Here is a 21,202-nt window from a genome sequence, read left to right as displayed (position 1 = left end):
ATTGGAAAATTCTTGAACTAAATTTTGGAACTTTGGGAGACAAAACTTACGGCCCACCACATGAATTTTCTGCAAAAATTATTTTTTTATCAATTATCATTTTATTGTTATGAATTTTTGAGAACAGTCAGTCTTTTTCAGGACACCCTACGAAGTTTAACGAAAACAAATGCAAAAACAACATTCACTTTGTTTTGGATACACAGTTTTGTTTTGGATGGAGTTTTAGTCCCAATGTTTAGGCTTTAATTTTTCATTATGCCGGAGATTAATGAATGTTGTGTTCTTTGTTTGCGTGGCTTCCATGATTTTTTGATTTTATTCAACACTGTAAAAAAAATAAGAAATGTCCTGAAAAATAATGGGCAGCGAATACGCCCAATTTCGGCCAGTAACATATCTTAGAACAAATAGGAGTGTATCCCACTAAAAGTCAGAAACCTTTCTAAAATTGTCCTGAAGTCTTTCTGAAGAATTCCAAATCCTCTCCGATTCGAGACAATCATTTCTCTGAAACCTTTAGAGAGAACCGGAGAAAGATTAAAAATAAAAGCTTGGCACATTTTTCGACTCACCGAGAAAGTACCAAAAGCATTATCGCAACTATAGCCACTGCTGAGAAGGACTTTCAAGCACGCACAAAGAATTCCACTTGCTTGTTACTCATGGAAAGTTACAGAATCCAGAGCCTCTCTTCCTCCGATTGGGAGTTATATCAATCTGTACGAACCACGACGACGGTAATAAAGTCAGTTCATCACTAAAATTCATTAACCTTCCTGAAATTATCCTGGAATCTTTGAAGAATTCTGTACTATCCCAGGCTAAACGCCAGTCGTGTCGCTGGACGTACAGAAAAAGATTAGGTAAGTTGAATAGAAAGCTTGACACTTCTCTACTTTTCCTAGAAAGCTCCAACACTAATGCTGTAAGCATAGCGAAAGGTAAGACTAACTTGCACGCAAGTAACATGGTGTAATTCGTCTGCCATTCCCGCAAAGCTACGGAATCCAGAGGTTCATTCACTATAATGCAGAGTTTAGTCAACGTCGACTGAACACAATCGAACTGAAGCCGATACACTTAATAAATACGCTCAGTTAATCTTTAAACTGGCAATTAAAAATATTTTTCGCAAGAGTGAGAAGTCTGCATTCATGACGTTGGTAGGTATTTAGGAAAATTTTTGAAGCAGACACTTGATTTCCAAATAAAATTGTTGAGAACCTGTGAAATCCCAACATTTTCTACGGAAATAATCAGTGACATTTCGGATTTGTTTACAGTGCATGTAAAACAGCGTGGAACATTAGTAAATAATTTTCCTTTTGAGAATTGGGCCAAACACATTAGGTTTTTGACAATGTAAAAAAAAAAAGAAATCAGGGTCGTTTTTGGTGGTTCAAGTGCTCTCCGTAGAAAATATCTTCGGTAAAATATACTCGTTGACCGTTTTCAAGATGTACTGCAAGATGATGTACAGAAGGGTCTCTTTCGTATATGGGGAAGGCAGATAGCTTCGTTGGTGTTTTTATGTGCGCTCATCGTGTTTTTTCGGAAATTTTGTCCATATCTCATATTTTGAATGCTACCTAATAAGGACCGTTAATAGCGTATTTGACGAAGTATTTAATGGATTTCACGGAATTGGAAAACTGGACATTTATATGAGCCTCATACGTTTTTAAAAGCAGTGGTGAGTACGGAACTACCCGCTGCTTATCAATTTCAACTCGATTTGTAGAATTTGACATTTATATTAAAAAGTGTGGCCTCAGTAATCCTCCTTTCTACGGCGATATTGTTGATAACCATCAATATCCGTAATATAGTATTATTCGTAAATTTTAATTAACATAAGGATACAATTTTTGAGTACAACTTACACCGCCATCTAGTAAGAATTTACAGAACCAAACAATCAATACACATTATTAATGTACAATAAACAATTTATTTGCAATAAAACATTATAAAAACGACCCTATCTTTTAAGTTGGACCAAATTACAGATACGTTTGAAATTTGATAAAAATCGGTTGAGTAGTTTCGGAGTTTACCCCGAACAAACATCGTGACACGATATATATATATATATATATATATATATATATATATATATATATATATATATATATATATATATATATATATATATATATATATATATATATATATATATATATATATATATATATATTGCTGTGGCGAAGTAGTTGGATTAAAATATTCTTTTACTCAATATTTCGATAGAAGCTAATTATTATTTTTGGTGAAGCTTAAAATAGTCTAGCTAATTTTAAAACATATGTGATTGATAATGGGCGTGTTAGGCTGAATTAAGTACTTATTGAATTTAGTAAGCACTAACTAAATTTTCAATGGAAAAAAAAATATACTTACGCTTAGGAAATTTTGCAAGTATGACTTCGGCCATAAATCAAAGCAAAATTTCTTGAAAGTGATAGTAAATATCGAAATTGATGGCAAAATATCGGAATGTAGAAATTAAGCATAAACCAACACACACTTTTAGAATTTACACTACATTTTATTCATATCAGATCACTATAGTTTGTAATCAATAACGTCTTTACAAAATACATTAACTAAATTATAAACATATAAAAATTAAATTTATAAATGAGGTAGATGAAATTGACTTCGATCTATTGTGTTTCTATTATTTGAAAACTGAAAATTATCTAAGCACTAAGTGTGCGCAATATTCCTGTTTAACCTGTGTTTTCCTAACACGAATAGGTGTGATAACTTTTCCACTTGTGAGTAGGCGACAGATAGTTGCCCATGAGAGAAACATGTATGTTTCAAGTCCAAACCGAAAGTAGACATTATTTGGTCTTGAGATCTATATATGGTCTTCTCAAAAGTTAAACAAATCGGAAATTGAAGCCTTCCAAATGTGTTTGAAAATTATGATGCTATAAATGAATTCATGAACACAAAAATTTCTCCTTTAAACTTTTCCGTCGAAATTGTTGAAATTTTGATGAAGAAACGGGTACCGTTTCATAATCTAGGTGGGGTTGTGAAAAAGAATAATTGGTGAACCAATTTTATACCGGAAGCCGTCTAGTGGCATTCCTGGTATATCCAGAGAATTTAAAAATTCAGTTGGAATGTTTACGGCTTTGTTTTTATCGACAACTGTATAGCCTTGTTCAGCATCAACTGTCAACCCAATCTGATTATGTTTTTTTTTCAGTTGTTTATAATGGCTCATTATTCAAAATAATTGTAGCTAAGACAGCGTCATTGCACCGTTTTTTCTCATTGTAAATCAGTGTTAACTAAGTCGGTGACCAATTGATCAGGTGATATCACACCATAATGACTAAACAACAAATTTGAAATTGAAATGAATAAATCTTCAATCAACACTAAAGCTTCCTTATACATCTTTGGTATAAACTCTTAAATTTGAACGTCGGTGTGTTTGTTTAATTCTATGGAGCACATTTTCAAACATAAAATTCATATAGTTTCCCCACAGAAATGATCATTGTATTGGATTTTACGTCGTCAAAATTATCTTAAACAGTTGACGAATACTGTTTCTAGTCGTGCAAAACCTGCATTAGAAAATGCAATTCTCAATGATTGTGTGCTACCAATAATTACAATTCGCGAAATGCATTGTGATATGTATTAAACACTCGACAATTAACGGTCCGCAAATATTCCCGTCTTTTAGGGAACGTTTAACGAAAACAAATGCAAAAACAACATTTACTTTGTTTTGGATGCGCAGTTTTGTTTTGGATGGAGTTTTGGTCCCAATGTATTGGCTTTAATTTTTATTTATGGCCGAGATTGGTGAATGTTGTGTTCTTTGTTTGCGTCGCTTCCATAATTTTTTGATTTTATTCAACACTGTAAAATAAATTAAGAATTGTCCTGAAAAATAATGGGCAGAGAATACACCCAATTTCTGCCAGTAACGTATCTTGCAAAAAAATAGGAACGTATCTCACTAAAAGTGAGAAACCTTCCTAAAATTATCCTGAAGTCTTTCTAAAGAATTCCGAAACCTCTAAAATTCGAGACAATCATTTCTCTGAAATCTTTAGAGAGAATCGAAGTAAATGAAATAGCTTGTCACATTTTTCGACTCACCAAGAAAGTACCAAATGCGTTATCGCTACCATAGCCATGCTAAGTTGAACTTGTAAGCATGCGCAAAGTATTCCTTTTGCTTGTTACTCTTGGAAAGTTACGGAATCCAGAGACTCACTTTCTTCCATTGGAAGTTACGTCAATCTGAATGGATCACGACGACGGTAGTGAAGTCAGTTCACTAAAATTCATTAACCTTCCTGAAATTATCCTGGAATCTTTTTCAAGGATTCAGTATTATCCTAGGCTTAAAGTCAGTGGTGTCGCTGGACAGTCAGGAAAAACTTAGGTAGGTTGAACACAAAGCTTGACACCATGCCACTTTTCCAAGAAAGCTCCAACAATAATGCTGACCGACTTGCAAGCAAGTGCCGTAAGTCTAAATCGCCTAGATTCCAGCAAAGCTACATATTCCAAAGGGTCTATCACTCTCTCTGAGAGCTTTTAGGAAGTACAAACGGAACGTAATTGAGCTGAGCCGATATACTTGATAAATAAGCTCAGTTAATCTTAAAACTGGGAGCTAAAATATTTTTCGCAACATTCATGACGTTTGTAGCAATTCAGGAACCTTTTGGAAGCAGATAGTTGATTTCCAAATAAAATTGTTAATGACCTGTGAAATCCCAACATGTTTCACGGAAATAATCAGTGACATTTCGGATTTGTTTACAATGCATGTAAAACAGCGTGAAACATTGGTAAATAATTTTATCTCTGAGATTCGGACTAAACACATTAGGTTTTGGACAATGTAAAAAAAAAAAAAAAAAAAAAAAAAAATCAGGGTTGTTTTTGGTGGTTCAAGTGCTCTTCGTAGAAAATATCTTCGGTAAAATATAATCGTTGACCGTTTTCAAGATGTACTGCAAGATGCTGTACAGAAGTGTATCTTTCGTATTATGGGGAAACTAAATTATGCCAAATAGCTTCGTTGCTGCTTAATTTCAACTTGATTTGTAGAATTTGACATTTACATTGAAAAGTGTGACCTCAGTACTCCTCCTCTCTACGGCGATATTGTTGATAACCATCAATATCCGTAATATAATATCATTTGTATATTTTAATTAACTTGAATAAAACTTGATGAATTAACAAACAGCGCCATCTATTGAGAATTTACCAAACCAAACAATCAACACACACTATTAATGTATAATAAACATTTTATTTGCAATAAAAAATTATAAAAACAATCCTATCTTTTAAGTTGGACCAAATTACAGATAAGTATGAAATTTGATGAAAATCGGTTTAGTAGTTTCGGAGATTACCCCGAACAAACATCGTGACACGAGATTTTTATATATATAACTAGCTGACCCAGCCACGCGTTGCTGTGGTGAAGTAGTTGGATTAAAATATGCTTTAACTCAATAGTTTAATAGAATCTAATTAATATTTTTAGTGAAGCTTTAAGCAGTCTAGTAAATTTTATAACATATGATATTGAAAACGGGCGGGCTGGGCTGAATTAGGTACTTATTGAATTTAGCAAGTGCTAACTCAATTTTCAATGGTAAAAACATCATACTTGCGCTTAGTAAATTTTGCAAGTATGACTTCTGCCTAAAATAAAAGCAAAATAACTTGAGAGTGATGGTAAATATCGAAACTGATTGTAAAATATTGGAACGAAGAAATTAAGCATAAACCAACATTCATCTCAGATTTCTCTATAATTTGTAATCAACAACTTCTTTATAAAATACATTAACTGATTTAAAAACATATCAAAATTAAATTTTATAAATGAGGTAGACAACACTGACTTCGATCTATTGTTTCTATTATTTGAAAACTGAAAATTATCTAAGCACTAAGTGTGCACAATATTCTTGTTTAACCTGTCTTTTGCTAACACGTATAGGTATGATACCTTTCCCACTTGTGAGTAGGCGACAGATAGTTGCCCATGAAAGAAACACGTATGTTTCAAGTCCAAACCGAAAGTAGACATTGTTTGGTCTTGAGATATATTTATGGTCTTTTCGAAAGCTAAACAAATCGGAAATTGAAGCCTTTCAAATGTGTTTGGAAATTATGACGTTATTATGGGATTACGTGGCAACACAAAAATTTGTCCTTTAAACTTTTATGTCAAAATTGTTGAAATTTTGATGAAGAAACGTGTACCGTTGCAAAAAATTACGTTGGTTTAAACTGTGAAAAAGGAAAATTGGTAAACCAACTGGAAATCGTCTAGTGGCATTCCTGGTATACCCAGAGAATTTAAAAATTCAGTTAGAATGTTTACGTCTTTGTTTTCATCTACTACTGTATAGCCTTGTTCAGCATTAACGGTCAGCACGATCTGATTATGATTTTTTTTTCAGCTGTCAGTAATAGCTCATCATTCACAATAATTGTAACTAAGATAGCGTCATTGCACTGTTTTTTCCCGTGGTAAATCAGTGTTAACTAAGTCGGTGACCAATCGATCAGGTGATCTCACATCATAGTAACTAAACAACAAATTTGAAATTGAAATGAAAAAAATCTTCAATCAACTCTAAAGCTACGTTATATATATCTGGTCTAAATTCTCGATTTGGACATCAGTGTGCTTGTTTAACTCTATGGAGTACATCTTCAAGCATTAAATTTATATAGTTTCCCCACAGAAATGATGATTGTGTTGGATATTATGCGTCAAAATCATTATTTAAACAGTTGACGAATACTGTTTCTCGTTATGCAAAACCTGCATTAGAAAATGCAACTCCCAATGATTGTGTGCTACCAATAATTACAATTCGGCATCGTGATATGTATTAAACACTCGACAATTAACGGTCCGCAAATTTTCCCGTCTTTTAGGGAATGTTTAACGAAAACAAATGCAAAAAACACTCACTTTGTTTTGGATGCACAGTTTTGTTTTCGATGGAGTTTTGGTCCCAATGTCTTGGCTTTAATTTTTAATTATGCCCGAGATTGATGAATGTTATGTTCTTTGTTTGCGCGACTTCCATGTTTTTTTTTTTGATTTTATTTAACAATGTAAAAACAATTGAGAAACGTCCTGAAAAATAATTGGCAGCGAATACGCTCAATTTCTGCCAGTAATATATCTTGCAAAAAAAATAGGAACGTATCCCACTAAAAGTCAGAAACATTCCTAAAATTATCCTCAAGTCTTTCTGAAGACATCCGAAACTTCTCCAATTCAAGACAATCATTTCTCTGAAACCTTAAGAGAGAACCAAAGTAATAATAAAAGTAATAGCTTGGCACATTTTTCGACTCACCAAGAAAGTACCAAAAACATTATCGCTACCATAGCCACTGCTAAGAAGGACTTGCAAGCATGCACAAAGTATTCCACTTGCTTGTTGTTACTCTTGGAAAGTTACGGAATTCAGAGACTCACTTCCTCCCATTGGGAGTTACGTCAATCTGGACGGACACCGAGGACGATAGTATAGTCAGTTCATCACTAAAATTCATCAACCTTCCTGAAATTATTCGGGAATCTTTTTGAAGCATTCAGCACTATCCCAGGCTAAAAGCCAGTCGTGTCGCTGGATCTTCAGAAAAAAACTTAAGTTGAATACAAAGCTTGACACATCTCTACTTTTCCACGAAAGCTATAACAACAATACTGCAAGCATGGAGAAAGATAACACAGACTTGCAAGCAAGTACCATAAGTCTATCTCCTTTTGAGACTTCTGCAAAGCTACGGAATCCAGAAGCTCACTCACTTTCGCTGGGAGCTTAGGCAATGCAGACGAAACTTAACTCACCTGAGGCCAATAGAATTAATAAATACGCTCAGTTAATCTTTAAACTGGGAGGTAAAAATGTTTTTTGCAACAGTGAGAAGTCTGCATTCATCACGTTTGTAGCAATTCAGGAAACGTTTTGGACGCAGATAGATGATTTCAAAACAAAATTGTTGAAGAGCTGTGAAATCCCGACATGATCCACGGAAATAATCAGTGACATTCCGGATTTTCTTACAGTGCATGTAAAATAACGCGGAACATTGGTAAATATTTTTATTTCTGAGAATCGGGCCAAAGACTTTAGATTTTTGACAATGTAAAAAAAAAAGAAAAAATCTGGGTCGATTTTGGTGGTTCGTGCTCTTTGTAGAAAATATCTTCGGCAAAATATTCTCGTTGACCGTTTTGAAGATGCATCGCAAGAAGCTGTACAGAAGGGTCTCCTTCATATATGAGGAAACTACATTATGTCAAATAGCTTCGTTGCTGCTTATATAACCAGACATCGCGTTATTTGATCAATTTCGTCAATATCTCCAACCTCACATGCGACCTAATACGGACCTTTAATAACGTATTTGCATACATATTTAAAAGCGGTGGTGAGTATGGAAGTACCCGCTGCTTATCAATTTCAACTTGATTTTTAGAATTTGACATTTACATTGAAAAGTGTGGCCTCTATACTCTTCCTTTCTACGGCGATATTGTTGATAACCATCAATATCGGTAACATAGTATCTTTTGTAAATTTTAATTGACTAAAGAATAAAATTTTTGAGGCTGAACTAACATACAGCGCCATCTATTAAGAATTTAGAGAACCAAACAATCAATACACACTATTAAAGTATAATAAACATTTTATTTGCAATAAAAAACTATAAAAACTATCCTATCTTTTAAGTTGGACCAAATTACAAATACGTATGAAATTTGATAAAAATCGGTGCAGTAGTTTCGGAGTTTACCCAGAACAAACATCGTGACACGAGATATATATATATATATATATATATATATATAATATATATATATATATATATATATATATTATATATATATATATATATATATATATATATATATATATATATATATATATATATATATATATATATATATATATATATAACTACAATGATGTTTTGATCACTGCGTCGGACAAAGTCATGAAACCCCTGGAAATCTTCCAAAACCATGTGCTCCGAATGACACGGGAGGAGTTAAAACTACTCCTGTGCTTTCCATGCAATTGCTTTGTAACCAACAACCAATAGATAATTTGATACAGAAGAATGCAGCCATTCTTTATAATAGATTAACTCGACTCCCAAACAATTTCTGTAGGGATTACAGTTATTGTGGAATACGTAATCTAAAAACTCAGAGAGGTATCATTCAATGTGTTCGTGAGAACACATTGAATGAAATCTCATTAATTTCAATACAATGACATTAATGATGCTTCCTTTGAACTTCTATGTTTCGCGAATCCACGAAACCATCTGGAACTCGATGTCACACTGGACTTAGTTGTGGACGCAAAAAAAAAAAAAAAAAAAAAAAAAAAAAAAAAAAAAACCACGAGACCTAAATTCTACTGAACTCCGCGCCATTTGGCTTTTTCCCGGGGTGCTGGAGTTGAAATATTTTGTGACTATTTTTCTTTTTATCAATATGTTGGAGCTTTCACAACCCATTTCGGTGGAGAACTTGAAGCCATTAATGTGGCCCAAATATATATACATCCATGATTTAGATATTTTTGAATATTACTCAGATATCCAAGAAATCTAAAAGACGTCTGGACATGTAATAGACCTATTTAGATGTCTTGGAGATATTTGTGGTTGTCAGGGCGTTATTGCGATGGGTCCAAACAATTCAAATCAAATTGTTAATTGGTTAGTTCTGAAGTTTAAATTTTGGAATTAACCAATAGTTTTCATCGCTGTTTATTTCTCATAGCTTCGATAGATGGTAGAGGCATATGTTCTAACATTGATTGGTCTCCGAAACCTTGGTTTGTGTTCATTTTTGCTAAAAGCGAGAGGATTTAGTATTACGGGGGCATTGACGAATTTATAAAGAGACGGTAAGAATTGTTTAGCCTCACAGTCACTAGATGGCATCCGCAGCACGATCGATTCAGTATCCACATTGGAATTCTACCTGAGCCACTAAGGATGGAATGTTTATTTCGGACCCGGTCACAGTGAACGGGTCTTTCAGTCGAACTAGTTCAGCTTTTAGTTCAGTAGAAAACAATCTAGTTCACTAGTTCGTTTAGTTCTTAGTTCGTTTAGTTCTTAGTTCGTTTAGTTCTTAGTACGTTTAGTTCTTAGTTCGTTTAGTTCTTCGTTCATTTAGTTCTTAGTTCGATTTCGTTTAGTTCTCTTTCTCTCGTTCGATTTGGCAACTAGTTCGTTTGTTTAGTTCTTAGTTCGATTTAGCATCTAGTTCATCAGTAGTTCTTTTCCTCATCTAGTTCACTCAACTAGAAATCTAGTTCCCTGAACTAAAAGCTGACTGTTTAGTTCAGTATTGCATCTAGTTCGATTTCATCTAGTTCGACCAGTTTTCCTGCGTGTCTCTCGCAGTGCATCTGCTTTTCGTCAGTCATTCAAGATTCAATGGAGCTATTGTTTAGCAGAGGCGGGTGGGGGAAAGTTCGGCAAGATTCTTGACTTTCCTTTCAATTCAATCGCGATGCACGATGGATGTGGCGAGTGAAATAGGCGGAGTATGTGCGCCTCGTCACATGCATTGGGTGCGCTTATTTCAGAATTAAATTGACAGATTATTATTTTGTTTTTCAATTTAAACTTCAAATTATTTCCATTGCACAAATAGACTTTAGAATGAAAAGAAAAAAAAAAGAAAAAGGCTTTGTAAAGAATTTTTTTTTCCACTTTTGACAGTGCAAAAGAAATTAGGAACAGACTTTTTTGTGCTTTCTAATAAAAATGTTCTGCCTTTCCTAAAACTCATATTTTTCTCAATCTATTTGCACGGGTGTGAGATTTTCGCGCAAAAATTTGCAGTTTTCCCCTGGAGTTTCAGGCATTTTATTGTGGTATATTCGAATAAAAGGAACCCTTATGTATCATAAATGAAGCATCAACTTTCTAAAAACAATTTGTGTAGTATACAAATATTGATTTGTAGGTGTTACGCCCGCAACAACGTAAAAATCATTGTTTTCAAATACAATAAAAATACAATATTTCATAAAATGAGTACAATATCATTTGCTCAATGTGTTTTGAAAACTTCGCAACTAGTCAAGTTTGCAGACCCCTTAAGTAATTTTTTTTTTTATAGTTTTTGAATTAATTTCCATAAGTTTTTTTTTTTACATGTATATCGTTTTGGTTATGTTAAGTAAATTATCACTTTTCAGTGCTGACAATCTTTCCTAGTCATTGTATATCTTTTGAAACTGGCGCCTTGACTAAATTTTTTTTTTGAGTTTTTATAAGGAGTTTCAACGAGAAAAATACAAATGAGGGCGCCCTTAAAAAGTTGCCGCCTGAGGTAAGGGCGTCAGTTTGTTCCCCCGAATTCCTACAGTTGCTTTCAGGGCAAAATATTTCAACAAAATATTTGACAGTTGAAAATATTCAAAGGAAAATGAAAGAGCATCTCATCAATCATATCATAAAATACATTGAATTAAAAGCCAATACAGTAAAACATTTCAGTTAATACAGCTCTATCGCCATGAACTGTTTGCAGATCAGAACCAGAAAATATTTTTAGCGAATTAGTGGTGAAAATGAAGGGGGGGGGGGGGAATATCTCTTCTATGAAGAAATTAAATGTATAGCAATATTTGAAATTTTTTAGCATGAGTAGTTAATGAAAATCCTGGGCGCGAGGGGGGGGAGGGCAAGAGGTAGGAGGCCGCACGTTCTGAAATAATACTATGTTAAAATTTATTATTATTATTTAATTTTAACTTTTGCACACTTTCTATTCTATAAGGGGGGGGGGCGCACTAAATCTGTGTACGCTATCGATTGAGAATTAAAAAATTCTCTTGACTGTTAATGTGAGGATGAAAACAAAAATGAATAACTCTGAAACATTAATTTTGGTAACAAGACCAACCAATCTCTAAAATGTCGAAACTTTAACACAGAACATGAAGTGTGACGCAAAAAATTAAAAATCAACATAAATACTTAATCGTAAAAGAAAATGAGTTGAAAACAATTGTAAAGATGTATATGATGCACTAATGTAATGCTCAAGGGGTCAACCCCTCTGAGCAAAGGCGCAATCCTCTAAAAATCACGAATCCCCCCAAAGCAGGAGCCTACCCCGAAAAAAAGAAAAAATACCCCTAATACCCCTCCCCCTAAAAATTTCAATGGCGCAGCCTGTGCCATGACCCCCCCCCCTCCCCCAGGTTGGAACCTCTGATTGTTAAAAAAATATTAGTTTTGATAATTAAACCGAAAAATGAATAAATATGCGGAAATTCGCCGAAAAATATACATAAATACGCGAAAATTCAATCAGCCCAAATTTCCACAGCCCGGCAAATTGCAAAATTTATCCCCCTCCCCCCGGCCTTTAAAAAGGGAGAACTACCTATCTGGCAACATGTGATTATATTTTCCCGCCAAAAAGCTCTGAATAGTTCATTTGAACTGGTTGAGATGAACTAATTCCTCAAAAGGAACTAAAAACTTCCATCCCTTCGTAAGTCGGGTAGAGCTATTAAATTGCTAAGATTCTCCTTTCCCAGCTTATCTAGCGGAAAGAACCGGAGATGCCTTTAATTATATTAATTCTTGAATCAAAGAATATACGATTTTATATTTATATTTACCGCAATAAATAAAATACTGGCAGTAGAAACTTCCCCCAGCTTTCAAAGAACATTTTAAACCTTACTGTGTCAGAATTTATTAACCTGCCATGTAAAAACGTGAATTCATACTAATAAAATATAATGCAAGTACATAAGTAAAAATTGCGTTTGGTTCACTATAGCACTAAAAGAGCGCCTACATTTTTAGGACAACTTGCTTGAATCTTAGATTCAAAGTACTTTTTTTATATTTCCAAAAGTAGTAGGAGTGACACTAATTTTATTAGTTCAAATGTTAGACAAACATGTTGGTTATCAAGCTTAATTAGTTTCAGATCTGCTATGAGGGGACTTAGTTGTATTCAGATTAGCAAATGGTCAACTTCTGCTATTTCTCCGGGATACCATGTTTTCCTACTATTTCTCCGGGATGTTTTCCCAAGTTTTAGTGCTACAAAATTGCCAGATATCAATAAGAGATGACCGTCTTTCTGAAATTGGGTGATTTGATTTTTTATGTTTTCTTTGTTTTAGTCTACGTCATCCTCAAATTATGTTTCACATTGTGAATGCTCGCTATATAATACATTATGTTCATAACTATTTAAGACATTATGTTATAAATAGTTGCACTTTTAATATAAATAACGGATAAAAAATTAGTATGGTTGAAAAAATATGAATATTAGTACGATTATTTTAGCCTATAATGCACATTACACAATACGTCCATCTGTACCTATATCGATTTACTGTGTTTCTAATGCTTTTATAAAGCTTTTTTTTTAATAAAAAGCATTAGAAACATATTATTTTAGGTGTCACTACTGTAATTGTGCATTACAATTTAAAACAAACCGTGCAAAAAGCCATTCGAATTAGAAAAGTCTTTTTTTAAATAATTCCATAACGTACTAATTTCGAGTGATTATTCCGAAAGTAATCGGAGTCACACCAATTTTTTTAGTTCATATGTTAGACGAACATGTTGGTTATCAAACTTAATTAGTTTCAGATCTCTGCTATGAGGGCGAGAGTAGTAGTTAGATTTTAAACATTTGCATTTTTGTGAAATTTATCACATAAAAGTTCCAATATCTTCTGGCGCCCTTATGGTGACACCAATTTTATTACATATTTTTGATGTATGCAAGTGTAGCTAGGAACTTATGTAAAAACGTTGGTGTCATCATGAAGGCACTTTGAGAAAATTGGCATTGAATGTAGTAAAAAAATTCATTTCCGGACATTTTTAAACGGAGTTTGTGACCGTCGCCCTCGTAGTGACACCGATTTGACAGCTGTAATAGTATCTAAGAAGACCATAAATAGTATAGAATTTAAAAATCCATGTCATTATAGGGGCGCTTAAAGCAACAAGAACTTTAAAATCTGCAAATTTGAAAAACACGCAAAAATGTGCCACGCCCCCTAAATTTAAAAGTTTAATTTCCAAAAAACGGTAATTTGGGCAAAGCTCATATTTTGCACAAACATTACATTCATGATAAGGAACAACATTTGCAAAAGTAAAGAAAATTAAAAATGTCAACAATCACAACCTGCCTGATCCTTACAGACAATGGCTCTTAATAACCCAAATGTAAGATAGCAATAATAATAAATGTTAATTCGTTTACAGAAACAAGTGATGAAACTTTCAATTTGCACCTGGTTTAAATTCCGATCTTGCTCGGGTTAATAAAATATCTGTCTTAAATGTGCAGGTACTTTTTGTTTTAAAATATCACGGTAGAGCTTGACTACGAAGAGATGGTGGGTGGCCTTCATGAGGAAACATCACTTGTATAATTTTTAATAGGTTGTTTGTTATTATTTTGTAATAGATGATATCAGCGAGGCGAAAACACACGGTGCCTTCTGGCTGATTCTACCTATTACAAATCATACGAATTAAGCTTTCGCTTCAAGGTGATCCGCTATCTCTCCGTGGTCAATCTTAATGCATTTTTTTTTTTTTTTTTTTGGTTTTATGAAGTTTTGAACAAATTGATTCATTTCATTTTCTAATCAGGAGAGACAAACTTATACTTCCCCGTGAACAAGAAAATTTTTCCATATGTAACATATTACTACGTATAATTGTGCGTTTGACCTTAAGTTTTCATGATGGTGACGGCATAAAAAAATTTAATTGGAAAACGTAATCACTTTAATTGGAAAAGAAAATCTGCAGAGACAATTGGAATGCAAGGAAGATGAGCCGACTGACCGAGATAAATGCAGAAACTTTAGCTAGAGGTACCCCCCCCCCCTCCTTCTCAGTCCCTTCCCCTCTCCATTTCACCAAGCACCCCCCAAAACGTAACCTCCATAGTTAGAAAAAAATCCTTTTAAAACAACTTCTCTAAACAGCTTTTTTTTTTTAAATTGTGAAATAAATCCTGAATTTAATAACTTTTCTATTGAAAATCGAAATTGAAAATTCAGAAAGACAAATATAAGTCTTGATATTTCAATCATTTGAATTTCCAGAAACAGTTTTAATTGGGAAATAAGAGACACACAGTTATTAAAAAATCCGCTTTTGACAAATTTTACTTTCCAGTTTCATTTCTTTTAATATCTTCAGGACTGATGGTAAATCGAACCAAACAGCGTTATGAAATATCTGACGGAATAAAGTAAAATGCAAAAGTATTATCGACAACAAATTAGATCAATAGTTTCAATAAATTATAAAGTCGTACAAAAGAAAAAATTGTTTTAAAAAAGCTTATTTTTTCATTGAAGATAAGTCATGTAATTTTTGCGTTCTTCGAAAAGTAAATGAACACCCGTGCAACAAATAGAATTTATCTTTACGTTGAAATTAGTTGAACCTGAAAAACGTTTCACATTTTTATATGTATAAAGCTTTTAGTTGCTAAAAATACTGGCAACTAGAAAAATGTTGATCGTGTTTCACGGGGGCTAACTTTTAATATGGAGTTCTTGTTATTAAGGATCCTGCTTCGGTGCTCTAGCACCCTCCATAATATTTGTGGAAGTACTGCTCCCGGGGGGGGGGGGGGTAGGTTCTACCGCCGAAAAAAAAAGGAAAAATCTCTTTCCTTTCTTAAGAAAGGATGATCTTTAGACTTCGGCAGCACAAAGCTGCTCGTTTTGTTTTCCCGTGCATTTTATTTCTTACTAGCTTACTACTCGGCGTTGCCCGGGTGCTTTTTAATGCAACATAAATTTTGGATTATCAAATGAATGAATTCTATCTAAATGAGAATATCTAAATTGTCTAGAGGAAAAGACAAATGATTGTCTTCTGCAGGTCTTGTGGGACAACTTTTTACGTGATGCTTCGAAAGAAAAGCGTTGTGCCGCCTTTGTAGGTTTTTCTTTCCCCAAGACTTTAAAAAATGTAACAGTACTTTCCACGTACAATTTATTCGAAAATAAATCATTAAATGCTTCCTAAGAAAGAGTCGTGATCTTAGCAAAAAAAAAAATCACTCCCAATAATCAGGCACAAATATATACAAAAAAGCCTTCTTGGACACAGTTATAATATTTTCAGATTAATTTAAAATCATCTTCAATGTCCAAAAGCTAAACAGGTAGTCCACCGTACAGAAAATAAAGAATTCAGTCAGTGTTGTTAATAGACGATAACACTCTTTTTTGGCGATGTTTTTCGAATGAAGGTATCAAGTGATAGGTTATTTTGTATGTTTTCAGGCAAGCACATTTCGCAGAAAAGGTTTGCTTAGTATTAAAAAAACTTTACAAAATGTGTCTGTTTGCTCTTTCAAAGGTTCATTTGTGCCATGCCATGGAGTAAAATTGGATAAGTGTAACTTGCCTAAAAAGACGCACGTCAGCCACATTTTATTTTCTTATATTCAGATCAAATTTCTTTTTTCGTAAGTAAAAATGACAGTTAGACTTTTATTTGTCTAACTGTCATTTTTACTTACTCCTCAATAGAAGACAAACCTTTTATTTGTCTTCTATTTGTCTAACTGTCTATTTGTTTAAATGTCTTGTAACGATTTGAAATTTGTCAAGATTTAAGTTCTAGTTCAAATTTTCAAAACGTAATATTTGCCGAAAATGTTATACATGATACAGGTAGAAAGAGCCCGTATTTAGGTTTGTTGCTTTAGACAGAGTATTCTTTAGAGAACATCAAAATTTTAATTTATAGAGACACAGTCGTTGTGAGAGGTGGGAATGGGTCCACTGACTACATTACAGTCATTATTTCAAGTTATGTAAAACATAAAAAATGGAAGTGGGAGCACGTGAACTTATTGAACGCACTATTTAAAAACCGGCAATTAAACTGCGGTATAGAGAAAGAAGTAAGCGTGCGCATTTTGGTCACTATCCGTGTTAGATTTTGTTTTTTAATTATTTGCAAGCAGCGAAATTAAAAAAAAAAAAATGCAGAATCTTGTTGCATATTTTATTCCCCTTATCCACAGCTTAAAATCAAACGAAATGTATTTCACGTTTCGAAACGTAGTCTAAAAATTTAAAACTTAAATGATTCAATTTATTCTAATCCATTATTTAATTCAAAACTTTCTCCTATGCAAAGTAAGTAGAACTGTCGGAGACAGCTACTCAAAAAACGCTTAACAGCAGCATTCCGATTTCGTTCGGTTTTCTTGCCAAACATGCTTTCTGCTAGTATCGTATCGGCATCAACGGTCAGCGTTGAGAATACCTTTAGTTTTCATTGCATTTAAAATATTTCCTGGTGGTTATAAGTTGCAAATCATTTTTATTAGCTTGGAATCAAAGTTCCTAAATTTAACGATAGTAGTTAATCTTTGAAGAAACTTCATCCAGGGCAATTTATTACGGGTTTTTCATTCAGACTAAATTAATAACTATACACAAATTCGTTCGTGCAGAAAAAGGCAATTTTATGACTCAAAATATGAATTCAGACCATTTTGGGTGTTTTTTAAATTCCAAAAACCCGCCTATATAAATTCCTGAGCAACAATTTATCTTTGTGCTAAATGTGGAAGAAATCCGACGAAAACTGGATTTGTAGAAGAAACATAAACACACACACACACAAACTCACACACTAACAAACATACATCTATTTATATATAAATAGATTTACCCCTGTTCTTTGATCTCCTGGAGCGACTTCTATTAAACCGAATTAGGTTATCGGTTATAGTTGAACTGAATTACTGAAAAGTTCGAAGTAAATCAAGGAATAGTATAAAGAAAATTAATACATTGCAAATTGGTTTTATAATTATCATAGAACATTACCTTACATTTCTGTTGTAAAGATGAAATAGATGTGGTTTTAATAAAAGTAGTCTAATGCTGAAACAGTCGACGATTTGCTCATCTTTGTATTTTCTCTGCTATTAACGGGAAAAACACTGATCATAAAAAACACGCAACACTTACACTGTTGTGGATTTTATGATCGAACAATATTTAAAAATTATAATAGTATAACGGTAGCATTCTAATTAAGTACAACAATGAGTAGCATCAATGGACCCCTGGGGCTTCGTAGGTCGCAGTTTAAGAGCCGATGTACAGCATCATTTTTTATACCGACAGCTTTCGCGCTAAACAATACTTTAATGCTCATTGCTAAACGGCATTGACGGCCATCGTTCAGGATACGTTTTGTGTTGATTGCATTTAAAATAGCTCCTGGTGATTATGTGTAGATAACCGTTTTCATTTGCTTTGAACCAAGGTTCACAAATTTAACGATTAAAGTTTTAATCTTCGAAGAAACTTCATCTAGGGCAGTTTTTTACGGGCTTTTCATTTAGACTAAATTTATAAAAATAGAAAAAATAGTTCTTGCAGAAAAGAGCAATTTTATGAAATAAAATATGAAAATAGACCTCTTTGGGTCTTTTTAAAATTCCAAAAACCCGCCTATATGAATTCCTGAGCAACAACTTACCTTTGTGCCGAATTTGGAAGAAATCCGACGAAAACTGTGGATTTGTATAAGGAACATAAACACATACCCACACACCCACAAACATACATCCATTTATATATATATATATATATAGATAGATAGATAGATGTTTTAATAGCTAAATATGCTCACCTTTTAAGAATTAACAGTGAAAGTGATACGTATCCCATCAGTGTTGGCAGTGCTAGAATTATTTAACTGTCGTTTTCTCGCAAAAATTTGATGCTCTCTTTCAAGCGAAATTTCAAAGCTCGTCGAGTTTGCTCTACATAGGCAAGTTTGTAACTGCAAATAAGTTTCAAAATCTCGTAACAGTTTAGAGGATGTATGGAATCTTTAGATTATAGAACGAAAGTTTATTAATAATAGAGATCACCACCTGAAATTTGAACCGTTTTAGAATTTTAGCAACATAATATCAACCAGGCGGAAATAATGGCTGAACATATTAATTCTTTCTGATGACAGTTAAGAACATTTTGCCACAGTTTAAAAATAGTTAAGTCACATTTTAAGAAGTTCCGTTGAAGACCAAATATTAATAACAAGATGAAAAAGAATATTAAAAGCAGAATACTTTTGATGAGGAGGAGTAAGTAAAGTATTAGCAAAATGTTTGTGATAAACCGAAGTTTCACCGAATTCAGTACGAGAAATATTTGCATTACAAGATGTTGTGATGAATTGCACTTTCGTTAGTTTATGTGAACCACGTCTTAATTTTCTCCACTTTCTTGACTTGCTCTCTCGTGAAAATTAATTTTAAGTGTAATTACGAACGTGTTTGCGCTATGAACAGTTTATTTAAACCATCGATCGCAGCAATTCTTTGTAATATTTTTAAAAATTTGTCTCAACTTTACTGAATTTTGAGAAAAAATATTTCTTGTCAGTACAAACAAACAGTAATTTGTTGTCACCAGAATTAGCCTGCCGTTCTGTCTCGCTATTTAGCTTTATACCAAGCGATATAAAATTTATAATGCCTTGAACAAAAGAGGTAAGGTACAATCCGTTGGATACTTTTTTCAAGTATTTACGTAATTGTAACGAATTTCAAAAATAAACAAATAATTAACAAACCGCAAAGCAAAATATACAAAAAAAAAAAAAAAAAAAAAAAGAAAGAAAAAAAAGGAAAGAAAAGAAACTAACAACATCGACTTTATCATAAATTTCGAACCAAAACGCTAATGAAAAGCAAACACAAACCTTTTACGACCAATAGGAAATCGTTGAAGATGATATCAATACTAGAAAAGAATTGTCGCTTGAAGAGCACAGTTACAATTAGCCACAAAATGATAATGATTACATTAAAAAAAAAAAAAAAAACGTACCGTACAAAAGAAACATCCACACTCACAAAAAAATGAATTTTTCAAAACCAACAAGTTAAATACCGAACTGTTTGAAGATAAATGACTTCCAGTCAACTACAGGTATATATCGCGTATTATTAACAGTACCACCGGCATGCATGAATTCAGAAGGCATATTTTCAACTGCAGAAAATTTGTTCACTAAACTAAGTCCCAGACTTAGTGACTATTAATTAGATGCATTATGTTTCTTGCTACATGTGATCGTTTATTATACTTGTTCCTTCATTAATTATTTGTGCACAATAAGTAAATAATGCACCTTTTGCATAAAATAATGAAATATGGCAGCGAAAGATCATGTTTTTGAATGTTTTTGGGAAATTTCTAATACCGGAATTAATACCGGTATCCCGGTATCACGTTAAAAAAATATCAAATACCGGTATTGCAATCCCTAAGTGCAATCAGAGTTTTAAACTGAAGCCGATTAGGAAAGCTTAAACTTAATTAAAATATAGATGATTTCTTTCATAAAATTAGAATTCAACTTTATTTTGATCATATTATTATTAGAGCACACACAATCGATGACAAAAACTAGTTACAAATCAATTTGAGGTATATGTGAAGATTGCTTGTGTTATCAGTCACTCTAACTACATGAGATCTCATCTCATCTCTTTTGAACAGGCCTGGAGAAGATCCCCATTTACCTGACCTCGTGGAAGGTTGATAGGGAAGAAAATTCAGGCCATAAAGCCGACCTAATAAAAAAAGAGAAGGGGGGGGGGGAAAGCTATAGCCTCGTTAGGGCGACGAGGCCGCTTGTGACACCTGGAGCTGCTGCTGCTGGGCATGAAGCTGAGTGAGAGCCTGGTTGAGCATTATCAGAATTTGACTGTTGTCGGGCTTGGAATTGGAAGCTAGCTGCTGAAGAGCAACGGGTCATGGGGTGAAGTCCAGGGCGTCCTTCCTCGTAGGGATGAGCGGTCGTGACCAGGCATTTGCAGGGGTTTTCGAGAAAGTCCGTTTAGGTCTTTACAGGCGGGGCGTTCCGGGCAGATCGGAGCATTGGTTGGGTGACTGACACCGCAGAGGGAACAGCACGCAGAATTCTCCATGTGTTTTGTGCATTCAAACGATCGATGATCTTTGGAGCACTTGAAGCACCTTAGTTTCTGGAAACACTTTGAGGCAGCATGTCCATAGCGCTGGCAGTTGAAACATTGGACAAGAATGTTCTT

At 33.7% G+C, this 21,202-nt stretch overlaps 1 protein-coding gene across 1 annotated transcript in view; it reads right to left on the bottom strand.

Moving 5' to 3' along the window:
- Positions 1-20,907, bottom strand: part of LOC129227939 (retinaldehyde-binding protein 1-like) — an 80,779-nt gene extending 59,872 nt beyond the window's left edge. Inside the window, exon 1 of the mRNA XM_054862562.1 lies at positions 20,793-20,907. Coding sequence (XP_054718537.1) covers positions 20,793-20,907 — 115 coding nt within the window. The remainder of the gene's footprint in view (positions 1-20,792) is intronic.
- Between the last annotated feature and the right edge of the window lie 295 nt (positions 20,908-21,202).

Source organism: Uloborus diversus, chromosome 8, assembly GCF_026930045.1.
Source record: "Uloborus diversus isolate 005 chromosome 8, Udiv.v.3.1, whole genome shotgun sequence".
NCBI lineage: Eukaryota > Metazoa > Arthropoda > Arachnida > Araneae > Uloboridae > Uloborus > Uloborus diversus.
The sequence above is the reverse complement of the archived record's forward strand: the minus strand, read 5'-3'. Positions and strand labels throughout refer to the sequence as shown.